The sequence below is a fragment of the Sminthopsis crassicaudata genome, chromosome 1 (genome assembly GCF_048593235.1).
Source record: "Sminthopsis crassicaudata isolate SCR6 chromosome 1, ASM4859323v1, whole genome shotgun sequence".
Taxonomy (NCBI): domain Eukaryota; kingdom Metazoa; phylum Chordata; class Mammalia; order Dasyuromorphia; family Dasyuridae; genus Sminthopsis; species Sminthopsis crassicaudata.
Window position 1 is genome coordinate 259,564,832 of NC_133617.1, and position 16,496 is coordinate 259,581,327.

The 16,496-nt window shown below is 30.8% G+C and overlaps 1 protein-coding gene across 2 annotated transcripts in view; it reads right to left on the minus strand.

The window, feature by feature from the left end:
- Positions 1–3,514: 3,514 nt before the first annotated feature.
- Positions 3,515–16,496, minus strand: part of LYPLA1 (lysophospholipase 1) — a 48,198-nt gene continuing 35,216 nt past the window's right edge. For both annotated transcript variants that reach the window (XM_074278385.1, XM_074278382.1), the window contains 5 exons: positions 15,610–15,680; positions 12,406–12,479; positions 7,844–7,945; positions 5,833–6,009; positions 3,515–5,037 (listed from right to left, as the gene is read on the minus strand). In XM_074278385.1, coding sequence (XP_074134486.1) covers positions 4,984–5,037; positions 5,833–6,009; positions 7,844–7,945; positions 12,406–12,479; positions 15,610–15,680 — 478 coding nt within the window. In that variant the 3' untranslated portion in view covers positions 3,515–4,983. The remainder of the gene's footprint in view (positions 5,038–5,832; positions 6,010–7,843; positions 7,946–12,405; positions 12,480–15,609; positions 15,681–16,496) is intronic.

Genomic DNA, 16,496 nt, shown 5'->3' on the forward strand with positions numbered 1-16,496 from the left:
TATCCTTTTGGGGGGGGGGGTAATGCAACATAACTATTATGGAAATATTTTGCATGATTTCACATGCATAATCTGTATTAAATTGTGTGTTAATCTGGGAAGGAAAGGTAAAGAATTTAGAACCCAGTTTTAAAAAAAATGTTAAAAATTATATTGTACTAGAAATGTTAACTTTAGAAATGACAAGAAAAAGTGGAGTAACTCTAGTAAGCAATAAAGAAACAAAACTATCTCAGTTTCCCTCAAAAACGGCATGAAGCCAAGTCTCTGAACAGAGTTTGATGGAATGAAACCCCTCTCTAGCCCCCAAGATAGAGGCTAGGGGCAGTTAGGTGGCGCAATGGATAGAGCACCAGCCCTGAAGTCAGGAGGACCTAAGTTCAAATCTGGCCTCAGACACAACACTTCCTAGCTGTGTGACCCTGGGCAAGTTAACCCCAATTGTCTCAGGGGGGGAAAAAATTCAGTAGTGAAAACAGGGTGTACAGCCCAGCTCAGATAGACTCTTGGAGATAGGGTCTTCATAACAGCAAATCAGCAACTAAAACTCTCAGTCCTGGTTCAATACAGGCGCAGATCAGTAAGGCAGCTTCCAGTCCCAGCTCAGAAGGCAAACTCTGGGAAACAAGGCTGTTTCCTGAACAGATCAAACACAAGGGGGCGCTGTGCTCAAAGCCAAGACTCAGCTGCACAGGGAGCTTGGGACCATGCCACCTTTAACCCGCAGAGCTCCACCTTAGAAGTAAAAAGAAAAAGAATACCAAAAGAAAAAGAAAATAAGAAAAAAAGAAAAAAAAAAAAAAACAGTTAAGAACTGTGACAGGAAAGACCAAAACACGAAGCACAGACAAGAATAGAATGTGCACAGAAGAAATCTCAAAAGAGCGAGATAAATTGGTGTCAAGCCCAAAAAGGCTTCTTGAAAATACTCATAAAAGACTTCAGAAGGCAAATGAGAGGTAGAAGAAAAAATGATAGAGGAATTAAGAGGTAAGCATGAGAAGAAAACTACAACTTAAAACAGTAGCATAAACCAAATGGAAAAAAGATAACTGAAGAAAATCTCATTAAAAACTAGAATAGGGCAAATGTAAACTAATGAACTTAGTGAGACAGCAAAAAAAATCACTCAAACTAAAAAGAATAAAAAAAATGAAAGAAAATGTGCAATACCTCATTAGCAAAACAGCTGACCTGGAAAATAGATCCAGAAGAGAAACTTTAAACATTATTGGCCTATGAGAAGGCCATGGCATTTTTTTTTGTACAGATTAGTTAGGATTTAATTAATGAAAAAAAAATGTTAATGATCCAACAAAACATATATAAGAATAAGGAGCAGATCTAGGATTTCATTATTATGAGGAACTGTTGAGGAATTCCTACTATACCAATTTAGATACTGAATTTACATTCTTAGAAAATTATTGGGAGGGGCAATTACATGAAGTGGTATATAGTTACCTATAGTGCCCAGTCTGCCAATTAAGTATTGGAAATGGAAATTAAATGTAAATCTTCCTGTTTTCAAGGCCAGCCCTATCTACTATGTCACCCATCACTGACAAAGTATGAAAACAAATATGGAAAACTAAAACAGATCCGTTTTAAAATTGTAGATTGAATTATTAAACATTTGGTTTTTGAATGTTAATATGTAGGACTTACTTAGGAAACCAAAATAAAAACAAATCATGATAGATTTACCAATTTTTTTAAAAAGGCATTAGTATATGCAAGAATAATAATTTCACATTTCTTTTGAAATCCTTAGTGAATGATACATAAAATATGGGTTAGATGAATGGGTGAGAAATTTCATAGAAAACAATCATACAGTGTTTTGTCAGTGAGTCAATGACAACCCAAATAAGGTCTCTCTAGTGGCAAACCACAATCCTCTGTTACCTAATCTTGATCTGTACAAAATTTTTAGCAACTACTTGAAGATATAGAAAGCACGATTATCAAATCTCCCGATAACACAAATCTTGAAGGATGACTAATATAACAGAAAGCAGAAAGTAAGATTCAAAAGTCTATAGGCTCAAAAAAACAAACAACAAAAAAATCCTTTGTTAAAACCTTATGTTTTAATCCACAAAATCAACTCTATAAAAACTTGAAAGCATGGGATTTTTATGTGATCACAAGTTCTAAATGAGTTATAAATTATAGAATCCGTGATTTCATTGGGATAGCAAATTCCCAGATAAGTAAACTTCCTCTATCAATAAAGATTTTGGCACTCTTCCTTGCAACTTTGCAAGACTCATAAACAATATCCTACAAAACTAAGAAATTAAGTGACTTACCCCATGTTACATCCCCTATACATGTCAGAGATAAAACTTGAACCTATTAGCTTTGCCTTTCCAAGTCAACTCTATTCACATTATTACAATGCCTCTCAATAAAAGCAATATGATATACAAATAATATAAAGTAATGGTACCATGATATCTGTGCTGATTAGATAAATCTGAAGTGTTGAGTCACTTTGTATATGACATTTCAAGAGGGCCAATAAACTAAAATGCTTCTTCAGAAGAGAAGTTTTGGTAATTATAACACATTATGTAATATAAAAGTGTGAAGAAACAAAGTATGTTGAACCTAGAAAATAGTCAAGGGAAAGGGATATTCAAATATTTTAGCATCTAGCATTTAAGAAAATGAAACTGGGCAGCTAGGTGGCATAGTGGATAAAGTACCAGCCCTGAAGTCCCGGTGGACCTGAGTTTAAATCAGATCTCAGACACTTAAAACTTCCTACCTATGAGATCCTAGGCAAGTCAGTTCACCCCAATTGCCTAATCAAAAAAAAAAAAAAGAAAGAAAAATGAAGAAATGTTTTCCTATTTGCTCCATAGGACATAATAATGATAAATAAATGGAAAGCACAGGGAGGCAGATTACAAACCATAAAAAAAAAAAAAAAAAAATCCAAAATATCCAACAATGGAATGAAACTGTAAAATAGTAAGATTTTCATTACTGTAATTACTCATGTAGAGGTTATATAAGTATTTTTCTAGAAGGGGTCCCTAAAGTAGATATCAATTGATCAATTATACCTTATCTGGCTAAATATTTAAAGAGGTCCCTTCCAAATATAAAATTAAATAATGATGCTAAACTAAAGACTGAAAATAAAAGCAGGTGTTTGTGAATAACTGGATATGTTAATGATGTAAGAGTTATCAGTGAAAGTAAGCAAAAAAAGAAAATACTCCTAATACTTAAAACATTTAAAAACCCAGGAAATGAAAATTAAACTATTTTGCTATTGTTCCTTAAAGAAAAGGGACAAACAACACAATAAAGAAAAGACTATGAATAAGGAGTATGATAATCTGATCCATTGCCTCAAATAGGAAAAATATAACAACAATAATAACAATTCCATAAGATTGTAATTTTTCCTCTCTTTGGAAGAGACCCATCGAAATGTGAACATAAATGTTAAGAGATAGTGTAAAGAAAATACTTTTAAGAGCATTCACAAAAAATATCAGTTTTAAACTTTATTTCACGTTGATAGAAACTGTGAAAAAGATGTACATCTTCCCATCTACAGCAAAACATTTCAACGGAATATAAGAGATTTCTTACCATAAATAAAGTAACATCTTGTTGATTTTCATACCAATTAAAACAGTTTATGTTCTCCAAAATAAAAGTGATTCAGTAAATGATTGTTTTAAATTTTAAAGCCCAGACCTTAAACTTATGGTTTCATTATTATTCTATACAGTACAATACTAAATTATATCCATTATGTGTCAATTAGCACCTACTTAATAAAGATGCACTGATAACATAGCAATACAGCAGAACAATAACTAACAGTTCTAAAATCCCAAGCATACTTTTCTGCTATGTCTTAAAAGTATTCTAATAACAGAATGCTTAGTTATAGGGTTCTGACTAGTTATACAACCCTATTGGTTCATTAACAAATTCTTCTCTCAATAATTTTCCAAGTGATCTGAAACTTTTGTCTGTATAAAAATCATTTTTTTTTGTTTGCACAAAAATTAATTCCAAAAAGACATTTGAAAAAGTCAGAATCTCACATTCCTCAATTGACAAAAGAAAAAAAAAATTCTGATGATGGCTAATTAATTTTCCACAGTTCTTGGTTTAGAATATATCAATAAAACATGTAACCACAAATCAAAATCCATTAATCTACAGAAACCCAAGCATTCCACTATCCATGAATTATCCATGAAAAATAATTGAAATTAAACATCTACTCATGTTCATAACAAATTTGAGAATTATTATCAATTTGAAGTTCATCAAGGAATTTTCAGAATTGAACCCCGATGATGTCCCAGGCCATGTAAATATGAATAAAAGGTCCTAAATACAAGGGCCATTAAGATGGAAGAACACAATATCACTTATACATACATTGACACTTAAAAAACATTATCCCTTATTCTCAGTGATAATGTAATACCATCTCATTCTTATTATGGATTACACACACACATATATATGAATACATATATAAAAATACAGAAGATGCATGGTGACTAAGCAATTTTGGAGCAAATCCTTATACTAAGTCACAGCACGCATAAAGTGATTATATTTTAACTGCTCATTGATACCTGAACAAATTTTCATTAAGCATACTAACACTTTTTTTGAACATTTTAATCAAAAAAATCAAACTGCAGTGTTTTATCTTAGTATGCTGAATTACATTTAGAGAAAATCCAGCTGCCTCATTTATTATAATACTTATATATTTTATAACATATATCATACAAATATATGTATAGAAACTTGAAAGACCATAATTTTCCCAAGAAGAGACATTATTTCATCTGTATCATTGGCATGTATTTGCAAATTGGTAGTAACACTGCAATAGTAGAAGTTTCAGGACTGGGCATGTGAAAAGGTTTGTTTATTTTCGACTACAATGATGCTGGTGTACTTCTAAAGAAGGCCTCTTAAATGATATCAGTCAACTGGAGGTAGGAGTCTATCAACGAATTGCTTGACATCCAACATTTCCTGTTGAGAATAAAATAATTTATTAAGCAAACAGATATGTAAATTTCAGAAAAAAATCCTAACTAAAATATATTAAAAAAAAAAAAAAAACCCATAAAATATCACCCCATAGTCTTGGGGGGGAAAAAAATTTCATACAGTAAGTGGTTACAGTGAATCTGTACTTTTTTTAGTCCCATACTACAGAAATGAAGTTTCCTCAAAAAATATATTAAAATTCCTTAATTTAGAACACAGGGTTTTGTATAGGGTGAATGATGAAAATTATCCATGTATGTATTTTGAAAATAAAAGGCTTTAATTAAAAAAAACCTTCAATTCCCATCTATTTGTATAAATTTTTTTTATTTTTCTACCATGCCTGAAGTTCCTTCCTGCTTAATAAGAACTACCACAGCTTATATTATATTCAATGGGCCACTGAATAGTATATTAATGAAAAATGTGTTTTTCATTTATAGAATATACTAATGAAGAATAAAGCTGTAGTAATTTTTGATTTAACATAAATTTACTGAAAGCCTGGCCAGCTCTATAAAAGTCACAGGAAAATAAGTGCCAGGAGCTATTTTTATTGTTGTTGGTTTTTTGTTTGTTTGTTTGTTTGTTTTTGCACTTAATATTTTGGTTTTTTCTAATTACATGTGAAGATAGTTTTCACAACATTCATTTTTGTTTGATTTTAAGTTCCAAATTTTCTCCCTTTTTCCTTTCTCTCCAAGATTATTTTATCTTCTTTAAAGTAATCACCCCAGAGAAAAAAATAATTAGCAGAGCAGTAAAACTAACATTTACCTGGTTACATGAACTGTGCATCATGCCTTCATAGGTACGGAAGCTTACATTAGATGGATTTACCAGTGTTTTTAGCTTTTCAACAGTGAGAGAACCAAACATATGGGGAACCAAAGGGTCACAATCTCCATGACACTGGAGAATAGAAATATCTTTATTAACTCCATTTATAGGACCCTGTAAGAAGACCAAAAAAAGTTACTTGATTTGGTAATGTTCAAATGTATATGCCACTGTCAGATAACTAAGATAAATTTACTAAACAACTAATGTTCATATGCAGCAATTATTATATCTGTTCTATGTGTTCGCACAACTGTTTTCTTAGATTCCCACCTCAATGGCTGTTCTCTTTTTTAGGAGCTCTAAACAAGTTTAAAAAGAATTTTAAAAAACCCAAAAGGTCAAAGAATTATGAAAAAAAAAAAAAGGTCTTAATAATAGCATAAATTTTAACAATCACATGAAAGAATGATTTTTATCACTAACATAAAGAAATTTAAATCAAAATTACTCTTGGGTTTTATCTCATACCTAGCCATTTTGCATAAATGACAAAGGACAAGAAGAGTCAATACTGGAAGGGCTACAGAAAGTTGACATATTTTAACGCACCATTGGAGTGGTCCAACTACTCCAGAAACCAATTTGGAATTATTCCAAAAAAGTAACTAAAATGTCCATATATTCTTATCCCAAAATTAAATTACTAGTCACATATATGAAGAAGGTCAAGGATAAAAAAAGAAAGATTCTCTATCCCTATATACCAATGTTTATAATAGTACTTTTTGTAAAGGCAAAGAAATGGAAACAAAATAAATGCTCATCAGCAGGCGAATGGCTAAATAAGTTGTGGTACATAAATATAATGTAATATTGTTGTAATATAAGAAACAATGAATATAATGAATACAAAGAAGATGGAATTTTGCGATCTGATAAAATTAAGCAGAATTCTATGACCTGATAAAAGATAAGCAGAACCAGAAAAAAAAAAGTACACATATACTTGACTAAACATTTGAATAAAATGTTTACCAAAAATACTTTCAAAATCAACAAATAAATTTGGAAGCAAAGCCCATACAGATAATAAATCATTAAGGCTTTAGAATATAGGGAAAAAAGAGAAAAACACCTAGAATTTTAGTTAACCAAGACAAGTCTCTGCTATTTCTTGTTTATAGTCGTTAACTACCAAAGTTATCTTCCTATTTACTCTTTTGGCTTCCAATTTCTCTCCACTTATACTTCACATCACTGCCATTATGCAGAGATATAGTCAATTTGTTCGGCTTGTAAATTGTGTAAGTTGTAAGTAAATTGTAAGTTATGTAAATTTAGACAGAAAGAAGAAATGGTCTACTGTAGGAGAAAGTGATTTTCTTTATCTTCCATCTGTGGCTTGATAAGCATTTAGTATGCATATTATAATGAACATTCTTTTGGATGAGTTTGACTAGATCAGGGTTCAGCAAATTATGGCCAACTAATATAGGCTGCAAATGAAAACTACTTTTACATTTTAAAGGTTTTATTATATTTAAAATTTTATTTATTTATAAAGTTTCATTGTATTAAAAAATGTAAAAACCCATTCTTGGCTTCTGACCAACAAAAACAAGTAGTGTTTGGTCACTGGGGTCTTATCTAATAATGCTCTGATTCCAAGCTTACCTTTTCAATTATAGCTATTGTTTATTCTTAGTTACACATTTTACTTTTGCTAATAATTGCCAATTTTGATTTTTTTTAAGTTAAAAAAAGTTTCCTTAAGATATGGAATGTGCTTTTTATTCTAGTAAAATGGCATTATGTGTGTGTGTATGTGTGGAGAGAGTGTGATAATCCCAGCACTCAAATATGGTGTTCCATAAAAATGTATACTTAAATGCTAGTAATAAAATGCAACATTAGAGGAAAATCCTTAAGGACACTAACGATCTTTTTACTAGCATTCTATACTTAATAATTTCATATTGTCAGTTCCATTTATTAAACATATTACCTGTGAAAATGAAGATCGAAGTGGAAGCCAACAGCTGAGAGCTATGACACCAGCCAATTTTTGCTGTGTTGTAAGAGCAGTATACAAAGACAAAGCTCCTCCCTGTACAAAAGGAGATATCAAAATTAGTGTTAAGTTGAATAGTTCTGCTGTCTGTCAGCTTATAAGGAATTTTCTCTTTCAAAAATAACTGATTTAGGGGCAGCTAGGTGGCCCAGTAGATAGAGCACCAGCCCTGAAGTCAAGAGGACCTGAGTTCAAATTTGACTTCAGAGACTTAACACTTCTTAGCTATGTGACCTTGGGCAAGTTAACCCCAATTGCCTCAGGAAAAAAAATTACTGATTTCATTAACAAAATCAAAACTACAAGAACTCTAAGTATAATAGTACACAATAGCACATACTACCATATTTCCTTTCATAAAATAACAAAACACTAGCTAATAAATTAATTCATATTCTAATTAAATTCTCTACCTGCAAATCATTTGTGATTAAAGATTTCAAATACAACAAATTCTCAAACACTCAAATATTACTAATTCTGAACCTATGGATTTAGGTATAGTATATATGATTCTCATAGAGAAAAAGTGAAAATCATTTCCTCAGCTGAAAATTTCCACAATTTTATTCACGAAATAAGGAGCATAATTTAAAATATATTTAATTTTTGAAACTCAGGATTCAAGGATTCATTTAAGATTGTGAATAATGTCTGGCTCTAACAATTAATATTTATGACATAAGATTACATGATGGTCTAAAAAATTCTAACAAACTTACTACTCATTTGTATTCAAGTGTATTATGTTATAATGAAATAGAAAGATATTTCTTTATCTTAAATAAATAGCTCATTTTAGTTAACTCATACTAGAAATCAATAATTCATACTAGTCTTACCATTAAATTGCCACAATTATGTGTATGTAAATATGTATGCATATTTATATATGTATACATATGTAAATACACACACACATATGCACATACTACATTTTATCCAATATCACACAAAGGATTAGATTTGATTAGACTTGTTCTATTTGACCCTTCCAGGCAGAATCAGGAATAATTGGCAAAGAGTCAGATTCAGACTTAACATAAGAAAAAATTTCTTAATCACTTAAGTTTTCCAAAGTAGAATCCTTATTAGAATCCACAAAATTTCATTGTGTTGGTATCATAATGAAATTTTAAATCTAAACTGTATATTTTTCAAAAGAAAATTTTGTAAAAAGAAACTATTATTTTTAAAAGCACTAATCACTATTCTCTTCATTTAGACAACGTCATCCAAAAAAGCTAAAGTAATATTAAACCATCTTAATAAAATGAAAAATAATGAAATCTGAAATAAGTAAAATAAAAGTTTTAAAAGCACAATATCATAGATCACAGTTGTAGTACTGGATTAGAACCTGAGAATTCACTATGTTTTAAGAGATACTGACAAATTGCAATTCATCAGTACGAAAAGTGACCTAGACTTAATGCAATTCCTTTGTTTTTCTCTATCATATATAATGATCCTTGGACTGGAAAGAACAAAACAAAAATGCTTAATAGGAGTTGATACACAAGTACACAAGAAAAGTGAGGGAAGTCAGAACCAAAATGATATTTATTTTAATGTACTTAGATATAATTGCTGAGCCACTGTGAATCTCTGAAATAACTGTAGAGAACATGGAAGTTACTATAAGAATGAAGGGTAAATGTTATCCCAATTTTCTCCAAATGAAAAAAGATATGGCAATTTGTAATCAAGAAATCTAATTATTCCTGGTTATTTTTCTAGATTATTAGAATAATAGTTACAGGTGGAAAAGGAAATAGTTATTAGATAACACAAATAATAATCATCAAAAAAGGTCTAACTAGATTAATCCCATTGATTTTTTTTTTCTTGGACAGTTTAATAGATTGCTAGACAGATTACATATGTAATATTGTGTTCAGTCCAAAGCATCTTATTTTAAGCTATAAAAGTGTCCACTAGAAGATGATAAAGGAGTCCATGCCACAACAAGATTAGTTGCAGGCACCAGGTATATTTAGTGTGGAAATCAGAATAGTCAGGAGGGACAGACTACCTAATCTCAAGTATATGAAGGGGTGTCCTTGGAAAAGGATTAGATTTGATTAGACTTGTTCTATTTGACCCTAGCAGGCAGAATCAGGAGTAATTGGCAAAGAGTCAGATTCATACTTAACATAAGGAAAAATTTCTTAATTACTGAAGTTTTCCAAAGTAGGATCCTTGTCTCATTGTTCTGTAAGAAATGACCAGCAGGATGAATATAGAGAGGCTTGGAGAGACTTACATGAATTGATGCTAAGTGAAATGAACCAAGAGATCATTATACATTTCAGCAACAATATTATATGAGGATCAATTCTGATCAAAGTGGCTATCTTTGGCAATGAGAAGATACTATTTAATTGCAATTGATCAATGATTAACAGTGATGAACAGCTACACCCAGCAAAGGAACACTGGGAAATGAGTATAGACCACAACATAGCATTTACACTCTTTCTGTTGTTGTTTGCTTGCATTTTTGTTTTTCTTCCCAGGTTATTTTTACCTTTCTAAATCTGATTTTTCTTGTACAAGGAGAGTTCTGTATAAATATGTACATACATATTTTATTTAAGATATACTTTAACATGTTTAACATGTATGAAACTGCCATGTAGGGAAGAGGTGGAGGGAAGGAAAAGTTGGAACAGAAGTGTTTGCAAGTATCAATGTTGAAAAATTACCCATGCATACGTTCTGTCAATAAAAAGCTATCATAAAAAAAAGTAGAATCCTTGACCAAGATCAATGTTCAGGAAAAACAAATCAATAATCAAAGTGCTCCACATTTTTCTCAGTATGAATGCTCAAACCAGTATCAGTGCAAAGAATGTTATCTGGAATCAGGAGCTTTTGGAAAAACTCATCTATAAGGGCAAAAACATCTATAGCAGATTCTAATTTTTTAAAAATTGGGTGTGACCCTATTTGAAGTTTTCATGGCAAAGATATTAGAGTGTTTTTCATTTTCTTTCCCCAGTTCATTTACAGATGAAGAAACTGAGGCAAACAAGGTTAAATGACTTGCTCAGGTTCACACATCTACTAAGTATCTAAGCCCATATCTGAACTCAGGAAACTAGCTGCCCTTGCACAAAACAGTACCTATATAATCTATAATGCGTGCATACATTACCCCAAATCATAAAACAAGTATATGAGTCAAGTCTAGCAACTAAAATATACCCCAAATCATAAAACAAGTATATGAGTCAAGTCAAGCAACTAAAATTAAGATGCACGGTTAGCTGGGAGAAATATCTTTATATTAAATCTCCAATGAGAGTCTGATACCATAAGCTATAGAGATAAATAAGAGAAATATATATAGGATCAAAGGCAATTCTCCAATAGAAAATTTAAAGATATGAATAGTTGTCAAAAAACCTGCAAATCTTTAATAACCATATGAAAGAATACTTAAAGTCACTAATAAGAGACATGCAAATCAAGATTTCAACTCATACCCAGAAAATTGGAAAAGATGACAAATCTTCTTTCACAACATGATTAATGTGGGAAATGTTTAACATGACTGCACAAGTATCACATCAAATTGCTTGCCAAATTGGGGAAGGGAGAGGAGAAGAAGAGAAAAAAATATGGAACTCAAAATCTTATTAAAAATGAATGCTGGCAGCGTTACTACTGGGCTTATATCCCAAAGAGATTTTTTTAAAAGGGAAAGGGACCTGTATGTTCAAGAATGTTTGTGGCAGCCCTCTTTGTAGTGGCCAGAAACTGGAAACTGAGTGGATGCCCATCAATTGGAGAATGGCTGAATAAATTGTAATATATGAATATTATGGAATATTATTTTTCTGTAAGAAATGACCAGCAGGATGATTTCAGACAGGCCTGGAGAGACTTACATGAACTGATGCTGAGTGAAATGAGCAGGACCAAAAGACCATCATATACTTCAACAACAATACTATATGATGATCAATTCTGATGGACGTGACCAACTTCAACAATGAGATGAACCAAGTAAGTTCCTATAGAGCAGTAATGAACTGAACCAGCTACACATAGCGAAAGAACTCTTGGAGCTGACTATGAATCACTACATAGAATTCCCAATCCCTCTATTTTTGTCTGCCTACATTTTTTATTTCCTTCACAGGCTAATGGTACACTGTTTCAAGTCCAATTTTTTTTGTACAGCAAAATAACTCTTTGGACATGTGTACATATATTGTATTTAACTTATACTTTAACATATTTAACATGTATTGGTCAACCTGCCACCTGGGGAAGGGGCTAGGGGAAGAGGGGAAAAGTTGGAACAAAAGGTTTTTCAATTGTCAATGCTGAAAAATTACCTATGCATAATTTTTTGGTAAAAATTAAATAAATAAATTTTTTTTAAAAAATGAATGCTGAAAACTACCTTTACCTGTAATTGGAAAAAATAAAGTACTATTAAGTTCTGATGTAAAGGTAAAGTCCCTTTCCAATTTGTATCTTACCTGAGAAAACCCTCCCAAAACAATCCTATGAGATGGAATTCCATTCTTCACTTCTTGATCTATTAAAGCCTTAACTGTAAATAAAATAAAAGTTAATCAGCAAAATCTCCAAATTTAATTTTAATAATTAAGGATAAGGTTTTTAAGCAAAGAGCTAAATAAGGGATTTTTCCCCTCAAAATGCTCATCTTATTTTTGCATGTGGACCCCACCAATAATATTGAGTGCTAACAATTATTTCAATTTTTTTTTAAAAAATGAGCTATTTTGAAGGCAAAATCTAATTTGTGTCCAACTACCAAATATTATATAATTTGCAATAGGGTAATACCATATACTATTGCTAACATATTAGGAGATCTTTTTATGTTATGGAGATAAGCTGGATTGTTAAAGGTAACTTATGCTTTGGAAGATAAGCTCTGTTACATGTTTATCATACAAATATTACCTATTAAGTTTAGAAAGGTTAATTAATAGAAGTTGACCAGAGGGTGATTTATTTTTAAATAAGAATAAAAACAAGCACAAATACTAATAAGCTGCACTTATTTACAGCAATAAAATCACTTATTTACAGAAATAAAATCAATGATATTTTAAAGTTCTATAAAAATGAACAAATTTTCTCTCAGTTCTTTATGGCTGATACACAGATTCCTATTACTCTTCTCTGAAACTCAAGCATCTAAAATTTCTGGGAATATTTTAAGTCATTTTCATGCTGATAACTTCTCAGGTGCTAGTTACCTCTTTATGATATAGTTATATTTATTCATTTTGTTAAACATAATAACAAAAGTATAATTCTTTCTTCAGCAATAGTGATTTACATTAAAATCAAGCATGAACTTTTTCATTTCTGTAAAGTTTTTGTTATTTGTTTTTTAACCATTTCTTGCTGTGAAGGTTACACTGGAATAGCTGCATCAAATGGCCTAGACTCTTCTCTTACAATTCTACACCTGGAATATACTCCCATCAGATTCATCTCTGATTCTCCTCTTGGGAGTATATTTGATGGCAGGAAGGCAAGAAGGGATGTGCTATGGTCCTCTTTATTTTAATCATCCTGAATCTAACATTTTCTAGTACTTTTTCCAATTCCTCTGAACTTTTTGGACACCACTGAAACCACTACCAGTTGCCCTTGAGGCATAATAGCACCCAATTCCCATTGTCAGAAGGTGGGAAGAAAAGAAAAGAAAATCTGTAATTCCAAGGATGAAGAGTTTTACTATAAATACATATTCAAAAATTGAATGTTTTTTCTAATGGGATTGACATATTAGGAAATATTCTGATTAATAACATTTTAAGCCTCTTCTGATTCCCATTTCTAAAAGCAAACTTCAGGTCTCTGTCAAAGTAAAATGTCTTATTTACTATATATCTTCTGGTGAACATAAAGGACTAGTCCTCATCCCTCTTGCCATAAGTCCCATTCAATTCTCCTACAGCCTCTAAAAGGTCCAGAGTTATGATCTGCCCAACTTGCTCCTGCAGTCAGATGTATAGTCACAGTACATAGTACAGCCACAGTACTGTAGTATTTGTTTCTTAATCATTTAATATGTATATAACCATGCTGACATGTTTTATATTCCTATCTTTCTATATTTTCTCCATTAACTTGTGTGGCTTTTACTGAAAAATTAGGCATAGCAGTGCTTTGTGAGAACACTTATGTCATGTTATTGCAAAACTGCTTTATCTAGAATCTCAAAGTGAAACTCCATATTCCCATTCAAAAAGAAATGCTATATAATCTATAGTACTCCAAGTATATTACGAATTTAAATGTTTTATTAGTTGACCTGAAAAATTAGTCAACTCCCTACCTTTTCAAATTATCATGTACAAATTATAGAATATAAGCTCCTTCAGGATATAAAATTTCCAATTCATCTTTGTATTATCAAAAACTTTGCATATAGTTGACCTGTAATAAATGTTTTTGCATTACAACGAATTTAGAAAACATATTTCCCCAAGATTTAAACAATTAAGTTGGTAGGTACTTGCCTATATTTAAAATATAATACATGACATATTTCTAGAATTATCAATAGATTTTAATTGTCAAATATTTTCAATTTCAATTAATTTTGGAGATCTGACCAAAAGCACTTAGATATGAGAAAATATTTTACTCATAGAAGCACATCTTATTTTATGGACTTTCAATGCAAAAATTAAAATCAACTTATACCCAGAGTAAACATTATATCTCCCTTATATTCCCCAAAAGCCAGGCACACTATATCACCAATACTTTGAAAATCAATAATTTGGCATATAACATCATTCAACAATTTAACAATATGACATATTAATATTTTCTGAGGAATATTTCTAAATTTAGGGGTTTGGTTTCAAGATAAGTTTCTGATTAATTTTTTAATAGTTAACACACTCGAATATCCAATATCTTCTCAATTTACTGATTTAAAGGATTTTATTGAGGCCATTTTTTTTTTAATCTCAAGAGATGCTATTGTTTTTATCTTTTAAAAGCATTTATTTCTTCTTGCGTATTTCTAATCTAACATGAAAAATCTTCCTCTTCAACAAAGGTTTCCAAATTTCAAAGATTCAGAAGTTTCCAAAATTAAAAGTGTTGATAGGAATAATAGTAGATTTGAATATAAAGCATGCATCAGTTGGAAGTTGTACGATTCCCTTTTTAAGCCCAAATAACAGATATAATTTTTGTTACTGAAAACCCAGCTACTGAATTTAAGATTTATCTCAAAGTCCAGTGCAGCAATCTCTTTCTAAGGGAGAGGGATCTTAATCTGGAATCAGTAACCTTTTTTAAAAAATATTTTTGTAACAATACACTTCAACATAATTCCCTTTGTAATCTTTTGTATTTTATTTTATGTATTTAAAAACATCATTCCGAGGAGTCCACAGCTTTACCAGACAGCCAAAAGGGCATGGAATTCCATGACCAAAAAAGGTTAAGAAACTGTTCCAGAGGACTTTTCTGATTCACTCAATTGTAAAGACACACCTACATGTCACTGGTGGATTCTTTTTCCCGTAAATATTTGTATTTATTCTTTTGTAAACATATTGAATTTTTCTAATAAAATATGAGTTCCTTAAGAACAAGATTATTTCATTTTGTATGTTTTTCCAGAGCCAAGAACATTTAATAAGCTTCTATTTTAAATAATACAGTATTTACGAACTTACTATTTTCTGCAGCTTGTTTTATTCCCTGCTCATCCTCCTGTGAGTCAGGAGAAAGACCAATAATATCAAACCTAAAAAATAATATTTAACATTAATAAATATAGAAATATTAAATTTTAGGAATTCTAAACCTATATATCTTATAAGTATACTGTACCAAATTTATGGTGGACAGAAACTGACAAAATAAGAACATGATCTACATCTTCGATACTAAAGTTATAACTAGTAATAATAAAAGAAACTGATCATTGGAGCCTAAAGTGGCTTTAAAGATTCTCATTAATTTAACCATTTAATTTTGCAGATGAGTAAAATATCCCTAATAGATTTAAGTAATTTAATTTGTTCAAGGTAAAAACGTCATTTAGTGACTCCACAAAGTTGTCAAACTCTCTAAATTGAAAGTTCTTTCAATCCTTCCAAAATACTGACTCTAATGACTATTCTAATGAAAGGGCTTCTTTGGCAATCTCTCTAGTTTCCTGATCAATTTAATTAATCCCACACCTGTTCAATTTGAAAGGTGATAATTATAGGAACTCTATATTACTTTATTTTCTTTAATGAAGTATTTCATCATTAAAAAAAAATAAAATAAATTAACAACATGAATGGAATTTTGAGTACAGAAGTTTTTAACTAAGAGGAAAAAGTAAATTTAACTGTTAAGAACATTTTAAAGGAAAAATTGGAATTATATAGCATTCTCTTCCAATCAAGCAACATGTTTTACTTCATATTGATAAAAGGGAATCAATAGATTTCTTTCTATTGTTATCTTTCAAGCAATCTTGTATAACAGGCAAATATGGAAAATACTTTGTTGGAGAAGAGCTTTTAAATCTGAATTATCAGTAAGATTAGGAGTGAAACAAAGTTGCCCA